We start from the raw sequence: 17371 nt of genomic DNA, 5'->3' as shown, positions 1-17371 counted from the left end.
ACATTTCAATTAATTTAACCTTTGAGCCATAACTTTCTTATTGACGTCATTTCCGCAACCTACATATCTTCAAAGTAGTTGGTCATGGATAGAGAAATATCGTTAGATAACATCATTATCGTTAATATCATTAATATAATTCGTGTATACGTGCTTACCTCATTTCTCCAACTTAGCGCTGTTAAATTCTGGATTCTGATTGATGGTTGATTTTTTAAATTATTTTTTTTAATAACAGCAACAGTAGTACAGCTGTAAATGACAGGTTTATATTAAAGCAGTCGTTCTAAAATGCGAAGGATCATTTAAACAATATTTAATATTTATTGAACAGTTATGGAAGGAGTCTCCGGTGTCAGCGCTTTGTAATAGTCGGACGTTTTTATTTTTGTCTTATCAACTTCACAAGAGGGGAAAAAAGTCAGACTTGTTTCGATGATGTTCCGCAACGTTAAATGTAACTATAAACAGGAATCAAGTGTCATTGTTTAATAAACTTTTTTTTAAATGTCATCGTTGGCAAATTGTTATTGTGTAAGGGAATAAAAAACGTCAGGAGGTGCAACAAACACAATTGTTTATTCCTTATGTAGTAATTGTTTGGGTCAAAAATGGTTTTTAAAAATTAATGGCAAATATGCTGCTGTCTTTGGTTAGGAGGCGTTAACAGTGCTTTAGTTTGTGCAGAAACTTGTTAATAACCAATTAACCAATTGCATTTCAGAACATAAGCATGGCATATTTCTGTCATTTACAGACATTATTGTAATCACGGTAAAATATTTTGCCCAATCAGGACCAGCATGTTCAGAGATGTAATATATCTGCAGTTGATAAAGAACAACGTTCGTACAGGAAATTAGCAAAACGCAGGATACCCTGAGAAAACCCAGAGATTGCTTAGATTCTGTTCTCACAAATCCTTAATAAAGTAATACTTTCCATGAGATTTGTCACAATAAGTCTAAACTATTTTTGTGTAATCATGTTTAATGTAGTGTTTATCTCAGTGCAGGTTCTCGATGATGTCTTTCATATTGTGGTGCGAAAGGGAATGTCCACGTCGGCCATTTGTCTGGCATAGTCCTCATCAAACATTTCGGACTGAGCTGGTGTGAAGTAGTTGGTCCAGTCTCCAACCTCCCCTGTGGAAAAGAACCATATTAACATACATTAGTGTACAGTAACACTGACTTGGGGAGAACCGGGAGAAATGTTATTAATGTTGTCCCTCCAGACCTTTTCTCATGAAAGCAGAGACTGAATTGTCAAACACTATCTTTGGGATGAACGTGTAGTTGGCCATTGGGTTGTCCTTCATGACTTTAAAGGACGTCAACTCCACGATCTTGTCGATGATGTCATCAGATAGCGACAGGTCCAGGTACTGCATGATCCTCACTATTTCTCGACGAGGGTTCTGAATTTGGAAGGAAACCCAACAATAATGAGTATTTATTTAAGGCCAACCTATACCAGGAGTTCCCAAACTGGGGGTTGTGACCCCATGTCGGGTTGCTTCATTTACAAATGGGGGATGTGAGAGAAACTCACAATCTCCTCTTTTGTTTCATTCAATTGCTTAAAACAATTATATTACATATATTAGATTTTGTGTGCTAATATTTTGAAATGTCACTGGGAGTCACTTTCAGATAAGCCATGTGTAAATAATATTAAATATCAATGGCAGAGGAACATTTAAAAACACCTCATACCTCTTTCATGTCCTCATAGAAAAGATAAAGAATATTCTTCTTCTCTCTTTCTTTCCAGAAACCTTTAACATGGTCGTACCAAGACCCCCAGCCCACTGTGGACATATTAGCGAAGAACCGCAATTTTCAGTTACTGTAATAGCAATGAATAAAACATGAGGAACAGCCAATCTTTCCGATTATTGAACAGTTTCGAGACTCACATTTTCCCTTCATGAACTTCTGGACATATTCTTCCCATGGACCTGGCTCTGGCTGGGTCAGATTCATTCGGTCAAAGTGGTAGTAGCTAACCAGGTTGTCCTTAGCATTCCGAGCCACATAAATAACCTGGAAAAACCCCCCAAGCTGTGTATTTAGAAAGATGAAGATTCTGGCTAATAATTACAATTTTAAACAGTTTTTTTGGGGATTAGTTTGTGGGGAACTTTGTTGGTCACAAACGTTCCATAAAAGCTCATAGGAGACGCACAAACCACATGGTACCACAGAACACTTATTTTTCAATAAGTTTGTTGCTAGCTTACAATTTTGATGTCTAAAGTGGTGCAACAGAAGAATGTTCACCCTATCATTGTGAGACTGCGAGTTTGAATCCCAGTGATGCTGCAGATATCTGTGCCTAGCTGCCAAAGGAGCAAAGATGGCCATACTTTCTGGGTGGGATGTACAGTATGTTATATATCCTCTCCTCTGTCTGCCCTGTGAGTCAGCAAGATACGGTTGTCTTGGAGAAAGCAGATGCATGCCTTCACACTCCTCAGTCCAGACTATCCAGATACCTGTACTGACAGCCACAGTGCTGGTTTACTGAACTGCCCTACTTCAATGACCTGTGCCCAATGTTCCCTTCAAAAGAATTGATATGGACCTAGTCGGGACTTTAGAACAGAGTGCATGAGGGCATCCCTTTATATTCATTCTAGTGGATTATTCAATGTTATACCTTGAAGCAGTGCCTCTTTGTAACATCTCAGCAGTTTTGCAGATGTACCTTTCAGAGTATTCTCCTGCACTGGTATCCCAAAAGAGATTCGGACTAAACAAGGCACTACTTTTATGTCACACACACTTTGCAAACTGTATGAATTATTTTGGATTCAGAGGATTCATACCAGCATGGAGAGAGGTGGTTTCTTTTTGACTTTTGGGATGATGAGAGTGAGAAGCTGGGACCAGAGGTGCCCCTAAAAAGTGTATCCACCCAAGTGTATTAAACATTTGAGGGCTGTTCTGAGATGATAGAGACAGGTGGGACTCATAGCAAACTCAAAGAAGTGTGTAGTTGGATTGGTGGAATTACAGGTTCTGGGCTTCCACTTGGGTCATGGGTAGGTGCATCCCCAAAGTAATAAGACAACAGCAATTACAGACTACCAAAGAACAAAAAGGAGGTAAAGCAGTTTCTTGGGCAGGCTGGCTACTGTCACATGGTTTTACCTAATTATTTCAATCTCACCAACCCTCTGACTGACCTCACTGAAAAGGGACTGCCAGATCTGGTTTATTGAATGGAGCCATGCCAACAGGCTTTTACTCAGGTGCTCAACTATGTGGCAGCCCACACTTACATTCTCCTGACTTCTCGTTCCTCTTTGTATTACATACGGTGAACATATGTTGAACAGGGGGCTGGGTGCAGGAACTAATAAGTAAAGTTACAGCTTTTCCTCTGACTGGTAAAAAGCACTGACACTGGAGACTCCTTCCATAAACGTTCAGTATACATCTCCTTATAGAAAACTTCACCATGACAACAATTACATACATTTACAGCCCCAAGTAAAACATGAAATTCAATATTGACACTCACCTTGCATTTATTTTCCCAGAATCCTTCAGGTACCAGCTGTATGGGTAGATGTGTCTTGATGAATCTGGGAGGTTTCATTGTTTTTAGTATGTCCAGTCCTGGAGAACAGGTGGACAAACAGCCAGATTTCAGCAGGTTCTGACTGCCAAATTTGTGCATAAGTTTAGAGAGAAGGACTGTGTGAGTCCACTGGTACATTATATGGTCCGAAGTATAGCTTGGTAGCTCAGTGGTCTACTGACATTGGTCTACTGATCAGAAGGTCGTGTGTTCAATTCCCAGCAGTGCCAAGCTGCCACTGCTGGGCCCTTAACCCTCAACTGCCCAGTTGTATAAATGTCCATCTATCCGTTTTCTATACTGCTTATCCTTACTGGGTTGCAGGGAACCTGGAGCCTATCCCAGGGAGCATGGAGCACAAGGCAGCCTGGGCACAATCACATACACATTCATACACTACGGACACTTTGGACATGCCAGTCAGCCTACCATGCATGTCCTTGGACTGTGGGAGGAAACCGGAGTACCTGGAGGAAACCCCCGCAGCATGGGGAGAACATGCAAACTAAATGTGATAAATGTACATTGCTCTGGATAACGGCATCTGCCAAATGCTGTAATTGTATGCCAAAGGCCTTAAACGTATATAGACGCCTGTCCATTACACCCACACGTGGGTTTTAAACATCCTATCCCACCTTTGCTGTTATAATAACCTTTGCTATGGGGATTTGCCCATTCAACCATAAGAGTAACACATTTATCTAATTTATACATCTAAGGGGTTAAGGACGTTGCTCAAGAGCCCAACAGTGGCAGCTTGACGGTGCTTGATTTTGAATTAATGACCTTCTGATCAGTAGCAACATCTTAACCACTGAGCTACAAGGTGGAGAAGGTCTACATATGGCTGTGATGGTCAAGTGTCCACATACTTTGACCTCAGAAGTGCTTTGAAAGGCTGGTTAGAGATTTCATCACCTCTGACATTACCTGTCATCCTGGACCCATTACAACTTGCATACCATCCCAATCGCTGTACCAAGTACGCCATCACACACCTCCACATTTGAATTTGTGGTATTTTCAAGTGACGGAGATGAGCTATTACAATGTTATTAAGCGATATTGTCATCATATATTAGAACAAACACATATCATGATCTTCATGATAGCAGGGTCTAGTAAGGAATGCTTGCTTTAGTAAACGATGTCAATTTTGTGTCCATGTATTTTTACCTGACGGAATAGGCGGAGGAGAATTGATCTCCAGAAACGGGATCCGTACAATAGTTGGAGCTCTCTTGCAAATCTCAGCATCTCCATTATGCAGCAGCAGATCCACTATTTCCTGGGTCCATGTGGTACCTGTTTTATGGATGAACACATTTTTGACATTAGCATATGTAGAACCCAGTGTGTGTGTAAAGGTAGGTGGGAAGGAGGACTCGGGAGACAGAGCTTTGGGGCTTGCTTTATTTTTTTCAACTAGCACTTTTTAAAGCATTTTCAAGAACTCAAAGGAAAAAGCAAAATAAAACACAGTCCCAGTATTTTGGGGTGTTTCTCTCCCTCAAGTTCACCAGGTGAGAATCATTACGTTACCTGCTGGTTCAATGTACATCCTCCTTGTCTGCTGCTGATGGTCTACCATGCCCCCACTGTCACAACCCTACCACCCAACCGGCCTGCAGCCGACTCCTCTGTGCCATGACAAGAGAGAAAATCCACCACTTCCATCTGTGCCCCTGGCCTGTGGACCACCGCGAACATGAATGGCTGCCAGATACCAAAGAGAGATCCATGCATTTGCATACTTCATGTGGTGGAGCCATTCCAATGGGGCATGATCAAAACAGAGGGGGCACCCAGTTGGTAGTATCAGCGGGTGAGGACCACTCTCTTTATGGCCAGACACACTTTCACGATCATGCTGTACTTACTTTTCCAGACCGAGAGCATTCAGCTGATCTACAGCATGGGGTGCTCCTCCCCTGACCCTGGGACAAAATGGTCCTCAGCCCTCTGTCTGACATTTCAGTCTTGTGAACAAAAGGGAGAGAAAAGATAGGCGAATACAACAGCAGGCCCCCACATGAAATCACTTTTACTTGGCAAAAATCCGCTTCCTTGGCAAACTCAGCTGTCAACTGGACCGGATCTGGCACTCCCTTTTCAGTGAAGTCAGTCAAAAGGCTGGTGATGCCTGAAAAACTAAGTCCAAGCCTACAATAATAGCCAACCAGCCCCAAGAACTGCCTCAATCCTTCTTTTGTCTTTGGGCTTGGGCAGGCTGCAATCATTGCCGACTTCTCAATTTAGGGACACTTCTTCTCAAGGCCCAAGTGGAAGCCCAGATACTGCATGTCCACCTATCCAGTTGCACATGGATTTACTCTGAGTCCAGCTGATCTCAAGGATCTTAGGACAGCTCTCAGATGTTGTAAATGCTGCTTCCAATCATTACTATAAATGATTATATCTAAATAAGTACCAATATATGGGTTTTGAGGGTGGAGTATTCTGTCCATGAGATGTCGAAACACCGCTGTGGTTACAAATAAACCAAACAGAAGGGTGACAAATTGGTGTAACCCAAATGAAGTGGAAAAAGTCATTTTTTTTCTTGGGATATTGGAGTCAAGGGACTCTGCCAATCCCACTTTGCTTGAATCTAGTGTCGAATAAAAGCGAGCTGCACTTAACCGAATGAACAGTTTATCAATCCATGGCATTGGGTATGTGTGAAATTTAGACATTGCATTGACTTTCCTAAATCCACACACACACACACACACACACACACACACAAAAATGGACTGACCCATCAGCCTTGGGCACTAAGACCAAGGGGCTGCTCCAATCGCTCTGCTGTACTCTTCGATTACTCTCATGTACAACCACATCTGGAGGAGTCTTGATGTGGTCTATGCTCTATAAGGCGTGCCTGACCAGGTAGATGCAAAAACACGTCGGAAAATTCCCCTTGCAAACTGGCAACCTGTGCTCTCTAGGACAGTGAGAGGTGGTCTCCACAGGGAATTGTAGTGAATTGGGCCAAACTTTTTAGATTTACCTATTATAAAAATACAGATAGGAAAAACTATTTTAAAGAATTGTAAGCTTGTCAGAAGGCCCCAGATTAGTTGTGTGTTCAGGTATAAGAAAAGCTAGACTTGTTTTGTACTAATTCTCTTGAGGGGAAACAAATTAATTTGCATTTCTGATTTGTAGTATTCTGAAATCTATCCAGCTCCAGATTTGGAGTAAATCAGGAATTCATCGACACGTTTGTTGACCTTTGAGTTAAACACTGATGAACATCATTTTGAAAGCAAATGGACCTTGGTGGCAAACTTGTGACTATCTGACGTTACATCTTCCTTTTTGCTCAGGGATTTTGCACAAGGACATTGTGTACCGTGTCTAAAAATGTAACCACTATATCTTTGAGATTTGGAGACCAAAATGTAACGTTCCAGACGTTACTGGTTTCAATCAGACTGTTCAAGAGCAAGGCTATTACTCTCCGTTGACATCTGTAACGTTAAAAGATAACAATCATTCTATTAGATAATCGGTGTGAGGTTTCTCTAAGGAGACGTTTATTTAACGTTTATGGAAGGAGTCTCCAGTGTTAGCAATTTGTAACAGTCTCAGAGGTAAAGCTGTAACTTGAAATGCGTTTTTTGTTTGTTTGTTTGTTTGTTTGTTCTAGGTCTTATTAACTTCAAGACAGAAATAAAAGAGAGGCTGGTGAGGGGAACAACTTTTTAGGGCTGCTGTAAGGTACGAGAGAACAGGAAATCGTGTTTCCTGGTCATTCCACAACATTGAATATAACTATAAATGGGTAAAAAGTGTGACTTCTTGTATGAATAAACAATTGTAATCATTAGTAGATCGCTGTAATCATTGGGCTGGTAATAGTAATTCCACTTCATTACACCGCCATGTCCTAATCAGTTTCTAATTACATGTACTATAATGCATTGCCCTTTAGAGCTCATGAGCGTTATATTCTGAATAAAACCCCATTGTTAATTCCTGAATTAGGCTGTAAAAGCATTCTATATACTGATCAACAGAGACTGGTCCTAGTTTGTGATGACTCAGTGTTTTTACCTGCTTTAGGGTAGGTGGAGATGAGCAAATCGGAAGGATCCGGGCGGAAAGCCCGAACGGAGCTCCAGTTGTGAGCGATCCAGTTCATGAGAGGTATGCCTTGCACCTCAACCAGAGGAAAACGATAGATTGCACTGGCCGCCTTGTTTATGGTGTCTTCGTAACTCAAGGGTTCTTCCTCCTTGTCCATTTTGTATATTTCTGGATGTTCTATTACAAAGATCTGATTCTCCAAATAGATTCCGTTATTAAAGATATTTAAGATGAACCTTCATGCTGTGCAAGTGCCACTGCTTCCCTCTGAAACTTCCCTCTGAAATCTTACTCCTGTCCTTTGCAGCGTCTTTATTTGATCTGAGTTCCAGTTGCAGTGCTTCTCTTCTCTCGTCCTCAAAGACGTAATGTTTGTTAGATGTTTATATGAAGTTTCATAGGGTTTTCTTTCTAACCTGTTAGAGCTTTTGGATTGGCGTTTGCTCACTCTCCTTTTTTTCCCACTCCTCTTACTCCACCCACGTCTCTCTGTCCCTCTACTTTGGAGGTTCCTGAAGTGCAGAGCTGTTATAGTCAGGCACGGTTAAATTCCACATTTTTCACTGTCCACATCTCAGACTTGGCTTAGGGACCGTCTGATGTAGTGCGATTCATAGAAAAGTGGAGAGATGGCCAACAGTATGTTCACAGGAACTAAGTCTGCACAGCTGTGGCCAATTTTAGAGCAAATTACAATTTTCTTTTGTCTTTTAAGTTTGGGAATTCATGAAGAATAGAAATAAATTTCATTTGAACTGCATAGCAATGTGAACAGAAGCTCTAGAACAAAAGGTTCAATGTGACATAATTAAATGAATGGCATTAGGATCTCATTCTGCATTGACTGATTAATCTTGTAAATGATTCCTCTATATGTGCAGGTACAGCACACATTCAGAAGATACTATATATAAATATATTCAGTATGTTCATGATTTCAGTCTATGTGGTGCTTTACAGCCATTATATTACTGGATTACTGGATTTCCTACCAGCTTTGGACACTGTTAAAATCATGTCTTTCCAGACCGTCCCTCATGCAAGCTAAACTTTGAACTGCTATGAAAACATCTCTTGAGTGGACCAATCACTGAAAGTAAACATTTCCAGAAGCTTGGCAATGGCTCAAACTTTCCCCTCAGAGAAAATGAGCTATGAGCTATTTTTCAGATGGGTGTATACCACACACACACACACACACACACACACACACACACACACACACACAGAGAATGTTGAATATTTTTGAATGTTTTTGTCATAAGTCCTCACTTATACTGGTGCTTGAAAGTTAGAAAGTTAGAATTTTCTGTATTTCTGCATAAATGTGACCTAAAACATCATCCGAAAAGTCCTAAAAGTAGATAAAGAAAACACAATTACACAAATGAGACAAAAATATTATACTTAGTCATTTATTTACTGAGGAAAATGATCCGATATTGCATATCTGTAAGTATTGCTTAACAAAAGTATGTGAACTTTTGCTTTCAGTATCTGGTGTGAACCCCTTGTGCAGTAATAACTGCAACTAAACGTTTCCAGCAATTGTTGATCAGTCCTGCACACCGGCTTGGAGGTTTTAGTATAGAACAGCTTCAGCTCTGGGATGTTGGTGGGTTTCCTCACATGAACTGCTTGCTTCAGGTTCTTCCACAACATTTCTATTGGATTAAGGTCAGGACTTTGACTTGGCCATTCCAAAACATTAACTTTATTCTTCTTTAACCGTTCTTTCGTAGAATGACTTGTGTGTTTAGGGTCATTGTCTTGCTGCATGACTCACTTTCTCTTGAGATTCAGTTCATGAACAGATGTCCTGATATTTTCCTCTAGAATTTTCTGATACTGCATACTGATGTCTCCCAATAGCTTTGGGGGTGGGGCCAAAATGATGTCTCCCAATAGTTTTGGGGGTGGGGCCAAAATGATGTCTCCCAAAAGCTTTGGGGGTGGGGCTAAAATTATGTCTTCCAATAGCTTTGGGTGTGGGGCCAAAATTATATCTCCCAATAGCTTTGGGGGTGGGGTCACAATTAAGGTAAATAGCTGAAACAGGAAGCAAGGCAGGGCAATAGACAAGGCTTACAGAAGCAAAGGAGTGTCCTACATTGGTTGATATTCAGGATACAACACACACAGTTTACAACGCACTTTAAAGGAGGGCCTTGGACAGAGGTGCATCCATGTGTCAGCCTGATTCCCCAGCCCAGGACTACAAAGGCTAATCTAGCTGTTGCCAGTGACAAAACAGGTATCTGAGTCTCCTGAACCAAAACCAAGGCATTGTATGAGGAGAGTGATGACTTATGATAGAACCAGAGGGTATTGCATCACACACTCGTTTACACCTAGCGGCAGTTAATCTTAGCCAATCCTCCTACTGGCATATTTTTGGGAGGCAAGAGGAAGTCTTGGTGGATACTCTCAAGGACAGGGGGAGTACATGCAAAGAAACTCCATACAGTCAGGATTGAACAGCAACGCTATCTGCTGGAATGTACTACTGTTGTTTCAAACCACAATCTGCTTATGCAATATGACTTTTCTTGCGTAAATATTGACTTAAGGTGTTGTCTCTGAACACTAAATTATTAAGTATTGATCATCAGGTTTAATGTCAGGAATTGTACAGGGTTGGATGCGATTGCAGAAGTGAGTTTGTTTGATCAAGTCGAGGGTAAACAACACAAAAGGGCAGGGGAGACTTCAGAAACTGGGAAAAAGGCTAAACTAGATAGAGTCAAGAACAGGATCCGGACAAAACCAAAATCAGAACTAGGAGATCAGAACAGAAGAATACAAAGCTTAGAACCATCACAATCACAGGAGCGAGACTTTGCAATGAGCTAAGCCCTCTATGAGCGTTCAGAGAGGGTTCTTTTCTTGCTGATCAATAACCAATAGGAACACTTGGTCCCCGGAGGTGGCCGCTATAAGTCCTGCCCACCTTCCAGATGGACAGATGGAAGAACTGAACACGGCAGAGGGTAAGTCAAACAACCGTGCCTTCACCTTTAGAGAGAGAGAGAGAGAGAGCGAGAGAGAGAGAAAGAGAGAGAGGAGATGATTAATTTTCCATAACACCAGTTCTTACAGTTGTGCAGCAGCAAATCATTAAGCGGAACAGGAACTAACTTGCTTCGTGAATGTTCCGCAAACATTAGGTATAACTAAAACGAATCAAAAATGCATGTTGTTATTCAATAAATAGAAAAATGTCATCATTGGGAAATTGCTGAGGTACATGAGGAATAAAACAGTTGGGGATGTGCTGTTATAAGAAAATAATCAGCAGTATTACTAAAACAGTACCACACACAGTGGTTTATTTCTTACATATACGTAAGGACCTTCAGTCCTTTCCAAGAAGGGACTTCTTCCTTGCCCTTTTTTTTTTTTTAATCTCGCTCACCAAAAAAAAAAAGACCTACCTCCACAGCCTCCTTCCAAATGACACGCGGGGGTGCCAATATTTTTAAGCGCCCATTCGAAATCTCTTCGGGTCATTTAGCATAATGTTTCGGTGATACGCACCGTTTGACTGTGGCGATCGACGACCCTCAGTGCGTTAGCATGACCTCCAGCTGCTACGATATGATCTTGACCCAACCATTGGCACGTGTACATCTGTGATTAGGTAATGAGAGGAATACCAGTCAGTCATAATGTGTGTGTGTGTGTGTGTGTGTGTGTGTGTGTAGGTGTGTATATGTACGCTCACCATGCTGTCTCCGTGTGGGTCTGGGGGAACACTGCTCACTTTCTTGCCTGAACTGTAATCCCACACCTACATTTAATGAAGAACGCATTTAAAACAATATTATTATTATTATTATTTTAGATTTTTGAATAAATCTTGTGCTTGTGTTCTCTTAAACTGTAGTAATAAAAACACCAAGGATCGAGAGTAATGTAATCGGGGTTTTTTTTTTTTCTTTTCACTTTTGTGATCACTGCACTGTCCCAAGCTTTTGGGACGAAGCTCCACCCACTTCACAATCATAGCATGTCATTCTGAATATCCCTGAAAAGCTTGTGTCATTGTGACACGTTTCGATTCCCTTGTCCTTACAATTCATTTACTTTTAAAACAAAATAACTTTTTTTGTTTTTTTTTTACCTCCAGGGTGGTGTATTTCCTCCAGGAACCGGACAGAATCTGATTGGCTGATGGGTCAACGTGAAGGGCCTCACCGCATACATGAGGACCGTAGAGCATTCTGATTAAAGTTAATTTAAAAAAAAATAATTATTAGCAAATATTAACAGCAGCATTATGGTCACTACTTTATAAGTTCAATAATATATATTGAATGGGAATATAAATATCGTACCTGACTGCATGTTGCTGTCTGGTGTCCCAGAACTAAACACAAAGCCAAAAACACAACGTGATTATATTACTGATTATATGACACTAACATACTGTAAATGAAATAATAATGAAAAACCTGAATAGTGTTGTCCCATCCTCCCGAAACGAACTCCGTGTCTCTGTCGGGATGAAACGTCACGGCAAAGACGCGTGAGCTGTGCCCGTCCATTGCCGTCCTCGTCGAGCTGAAGGAAAGTTTTCACAAAGACACATCAAGTCAAAGCATGAGCGCTAAAAAGCGTGATGGGGAAACTGGGTATTACCTACGTGTTGGTACCTGGCCCTGCAGGTCTGTTTTCTCTGCTGGGTGTTGAGATCATACAGATGGATGGCTGAATCAGAGCCACCGGTCGCTGCTTGTTCACCGGATGGAGAAACGGACAGACAGAGGGTCTGCCTCTGCTCTCCTACTTCACTTTTTCCGCTATTCCTCGCTTCTTTCAGCCGCCACACACACTGCCGGCCCCACACGTACCAGCACCTCACAAACCCACTGGCATCTAAAATACAGAGAGAAAGCATATTCCACTTTAATATTAACTGAAAACGATTCATTCAGGTCTCTTGCTCCGTCTAGCTTGCCCTCAACCCCCATACCATGATGCTACCACCACCACCACGCGTTACAGTCGGGATGGTATTCTCAGTGTGACTGATTGCACTGTTGGGATTCCACCAAATGTAGCACTCTGTACCAAGGCCGAAACATACAATTGTTTTTTTCCCTCCAATGTTTTCACAGTCTCCAAAATTCTTAAGTCTTTTTTTCTTTCGCAACAGATTTTGGTAGAACAGCTACTCTCATCTGAGCTGTGGCTCTGTCCAGATCTTCTTGCCCCTGCTGCTCTGACTAATACCTGTGTTGCCCAATCACTGATTTCTGGTCATGGTTTACTCCATATTCTTTCTATTTTTCTTTTTAAATAATGGATTAAATCCTTTTAATGTTACACGGGATGTTCAAAGATTGGGATTTGAAGAATTTCCAGAACTTTGTTTTGATGGTTTTCATGATGCTGTTTGCTTAGGCACACTGGCTAACAAACTCTGTCTTCTTCCAGGAACAGGTGTCTTTATATTGGGATGGTGTGATTTTATTTGCACAAAGGTTGACTCCATTCAGCAAATGATGTGACTTTAGATATAGTTTTACAGCAACAGTGGTGAATACTTATGCAATCACGACTTATCTTTAAGTAATGAGAGTTCAAATGGTGTGTGTGTGGTGTGTGTGTGTGTGTGTATGTGTGTGCAAGTTGATCTCACAGGTAGCCAGCATGACGCTGTGTGTTTGGCTGGTGTGTGTGAAGCACAAGCTGGTGACAGGCAGAGAGCAGACAATGCTATCTCGGTCTCTCAGAGTGTGAACCAGTTCCCCTACGTCAGTGCTGTAGACCTTTAAACACAGAAACATTAACAGTCAGTGTATCTTATCTTCATCTTTTTAGACCAAGCACACACACACACACACACACACACACACACACACACACACACACACACACACACACACACGTCAGTGTTTAAGGATGTGGATGAACCTTGATCGAGCCGTCAGTGAGTCCAACAGCGAGCAGAGTCCCGTCATTACTGAACTGACAGGTCATGACCTCACAGCCGCACTGACTGGAACAGAACAGAGGAACATTTTAGCGTTTGGGATTTTTCTTAAAAATACGAGTAAGCAAACTAACTAGGCCGAGATCGCTGACCAGTACAGTAGATGATCACCAAGATTGCTCCTAGTGGCCATTTAAAGCTGCAGTTTGTAATGAGAGTAAATTAAAGCAGCAGTTTGTAATTACAGTACAGACCTCTGCTGGTTGTACTGAATGCACTGACTAAGTTTCCCTTCCCCCAACTGGCCCCATCCACTCTGCTGAAACCATGTATACCGCGTGAGCTGAATATTAAATTAAAAAAAAGGGGTGGAGCTAGTGCAAATCCGTTCCACCTTCAAGTGGAGCAAATTTCTGGGCCAGAAAAAAAAGGTGAACACTCAAAACCTAAAAACTAGTGTGAGTCACTGCATGATGATTTTGAGAATCCCGAAGGTATCTTCCAAGGTATCTTTGTTGCTGGTAATTGTGATTAATATAGATCTAGAAAAACAAATGCTATAAACTGCACCTTTAAATTTTTTATTATTATTATTATTATTATTATTATTATTATTATTATTATTATTATTATTATTGTTATTTTTTTTTACAAATTGCAACTTTAAAGTGACATACAGAATGGACTTGTTAAGCAATTACAAAGCTCACTTTTAAAGTGATGTTCATTTTGAAGTAATGTTACAAACCTCACGTTTAAAGCAATATTACAAGCTGCATCTTTAATGCAACGTTACAAATGCCACCTCTAAAGCAATGTTACAAACTGAATCTTTAATGCAACATTGCAAACTATACCTTTAAAGCAGTGTTACAAACTGAATCTTTAATGCAACATTGCTAACTATACCTTTAAAGCAGTGTTACAAACTGAATCTTTAATGCAACATTGCTAACTATACCTTTAAAGCAGTGTTACAAACTGCACCTTTAAAGAAACGCTACAAACTGCGCCATTAAAACAACATTACAAACTGCACCTTTAAAAGAACATTATGAACTGCAAATCTGAACCAATAATACAAACTGCAACTTTAAAGCAAAATTACAAACTGCACCTCTAAAGCAACATTACAAACTGCACCTTGAATGCGACATTACAAACTGCACCTCTAAAGCAATGTTAGGAACTGCACCTTTAAAGTAACATTACAAACCGCATCTTTAATGCAACAATACAAACTGCACCTTTAAAGGAACGTTACAAACTGCCCCTCTAAACCAATAATACAAACTTGACCTTTAAAACATTACAAACTGCACCTCTAAAGCAAAATTACAAACTGCACCTTTAAAGCAAAATACAAACTGCACCTTTAAAGCAATATTACAAACCAAACCTTTAAAACAACATTACAAACTGCACCTCTAAAGTAACATTACAAACTGCACCTTTAATGCAACATTACAAATTGCATCTCAAATGCAACATTACAAACCGCATCTTTAATGCAACAATAGAAACTGCACCTTTAAAGGAAAGTTACAAACTGCCCCTCTAAACCAATAATACAAACTTGACCTTTAAAACATTACAAACTGCATCTCTAAAGCAAGTTACAAACTGCACCTTTAAAGCAAAATTACAAACTGCACCTTTAAAACAAAATTACAAACTGCAACTTTAAAACATTGCAAACTGCACCTCTAAAGCAAAATTACAAACTGCACCTTTAAAGCAAAATTACAAACTGCACCTTTAAAGCAAAATTACAAACTGCACCTTTAAAGCAATATTACAAACCAAACCTTTAAAACAACATTACAAACTGCACCTTTAATGCGACATTACAAATTGCATCTCAAATGCAACAGTACAAACTGCATCTTTAATGCAACAATGGAAACTGCACCTTTAAAGGAACGTTACAAACTGCCCCTCTAAACCAATAATACAAACTTGACCTTTAAAACATTACAAACTGCACCTTTAAAGCAAAATTACAAACTGCACCTTTAAAGCAAAATTACAAAACAAACCTTTAAAACAACATTACAAACTGCACCTCTAAAGTAACATTACAAACTGCACCTTTAATGCGACATTACAAATTGCATCTCAAATGCAACATTACAAAACGCACCTTTAATGCAACATTAGAAGCTGCACCTTTAAAGGAACATTACAAACTGCGCCTCTAAACCAATAATACAAACTGAAGCTTTAAAGCAAAGTTACAAACTGCCCCTTTTAAGCAACATTTCAAATTGCCCCTCTAGCGTAACATTACAATCTGCACCTTTAACGCAATGTTCCAAATGCACCTTTAAAATGATCTTATAAACTGAACCTCTTAAGTAACGTTACAACATGCACCATTAAAACAACATTACAAACTGCACCTTTAAAGCAAAATTACAAACTGCACCATTAAAACAACATTACAAACAGCACCTTTAAAGGAACGTTACAAACTGCACCTTTAAAACAACATTACAAACAGCACCTTTAAAGGAACGTTACAAACTGCACCTTTAAAACATTACAAACTGCACCTTTAATGCAACATTACGAACTGCACCTCTAAAGCGACATTACAAACCACACCTTTAAAACAACATTACACACCACTCCTTTAAAACAACATTACAAACTGCACCTTTAAGGTGACGTTACAAACAAAAAGGGTTTTTGTCATTTTAAGCAGGGTTACAAACTGAAGCTTTGAAACAAACTGCTACTTTAATGCGATGTTATAAACTGCACCGTGAAAGCAATGATGTTCACATGGTCACTATGTTACGATTTTTATTTTTAGTACTCACAGCAAGGTCCTGTTCACTATTTGAAATAGTTGTGTCACATTGATCCTGGCTGTATGTTTTGATTTTGTGCAGTCGCCTCCTGCCGGCAGGTGTGTATCTAAATACGAGATGGAGGCTGCTGAACAGGACATTAGTGTTCCCTAAAGTGTGTGTGTACCCACAGGACAGTGCGTATGCGGAGGTCTCCGTCAGTTTTAGGTGGAGTCTGAGGGAAAGATGTCTCTCTGTCGGTAGAGACAGGACCAGGATCCTGAATGGAGATAGAAACGTCCTGCTCTGTTTCAGCCTCGCTCTCATCTTCTCCTTCTGTGTCCATGGTGTCTGCATCGGAGTCGGACATGCTGAGCAGACCCGGACCAGGACCTTTGACCTTTGTCGCTTGCAGGTCCTCGTCCTTAACTGCCGTCAACTGGATAAACACAAAGTCAAGTCAAATTTTATTTTTGTCTCATCCATTTACATGAATGCAGAACATATCCTGGAGTCTCAAGATCATCATGTACAGTAACATACAAAAAAAAAAAAAAACCCAACAACCACACGATGTATAAGAGTGACTGAAATGAAATGACTAGGAGTACACTGTGCTATGTTGACATCAAGTCTGCATTGGTAATTATAATTGTAAACAACAACAACAACAACAAACAAACAGGGATATATTAAATACTGTTGAATTTCTAATACAGTGATTTTAAATGCTATATATATTTGTTTTACCTGTAAAGCCATTTTTATTTTAAACTTTCTGACATTCGGTTTCTACTTTTTTTTTTTGTCTACAGTACTTCTTGCGTGATTAGCAACGCCAACAACAGACGTTGCTTAGCAACCACATCACGTGCTCCTGGATTCCGGAAGTACCAAAAGCAAGACCCCCCACCCCCCGACCCGCCACCAAATTCCGACAACTTTATCC

General features: G+C 40.3%; 2 protein-coding genes across 3 annotated transcripts; both read right to left on the bottom strand.

The window, feature by feature from the left end:
* Positions 1-24: 24 nt before the first annotated feature.
* LOC128616950 (sulfotransferase 1B1) lies at positions 25-8218 on the bottom strand. Its single transcript, XM_053639852.1, has 7 exons — positions 7657-8218; positions 4771-4899; positions 3532-3629; positions 1922-2048; positions 1719-1813; positions 1240-1420; positions 25-1145 (listed from the first exon to the last, which is right to left on the bottom strand). The coding sequence occupies exons 1-7, from the start codon at positions 7844-7846 to the stop codon at positions 1033-1035; spliced, it is 933 nt and encodes a 310-aa protein (XP_053495827.1). The 5' UTR covers positions 7847-8218; the 3' UTR covers positions 25-1032.
* Positions 8219-10557: 2339 nt separating this feature from the next.
* LOC128617238 (uncharacterized) lies at positions 10558-17338 on the bottom strand. 2 transcript variants are annotated; one of them, XM_053640299.1, is made up of 11 exons: positions 17173-17338; positions 16614-16861; positions 13609-13693; positions 13334-13463; positions 12345-12567; positions 12144-12252; positions 12027-12058; positions 11813-11912; positions 11414-11479; positions 11227-11319; positions 10558-10704 (listed from the first exon to the last, which is right to left on the bottom strand). In XM_053640299.1, the coding sequence occupies exons 1-11, from the start codon at positions 17182-17184 to the stop codon at positions 10558-10560; spliced, it is 1245 nt and encodes a 414-aa protein (XP_053496274.1). In that variant the 5' UTR covers positions 17185-17338. The 2 variants fall into 2 exon arrangements, with proteins under 2 accessions (XP_053496274.1, XP_053496275.1); XM_053640300.1 differs by lacking the exon at positions 17173-17338 and having other exon boundaries at positions 16453-16756.
* Positions 17339-17371: the final 33 nt, after the last annotated feature.

This window comes from Ictalurus furcatus, chromosome 13 (genome assembly GCF_023375685.1).
Source record: "Ictalurus furcatus strain D&B chromosome 13, Billie_1.0, whole genome shotgun sequence".
Lineage (NCBI taxonomy): Eukaryota > Metazoa > Chordata > Actinopteri > Siluriformes > Ictaluridae > Ictalurus > Ictalurus furcatus.
The sequence above is the reverse complement of the archived record's forward strand: the minus strand, read 5'-3'. Positions and strand labels throughout refer to the sequence as shown.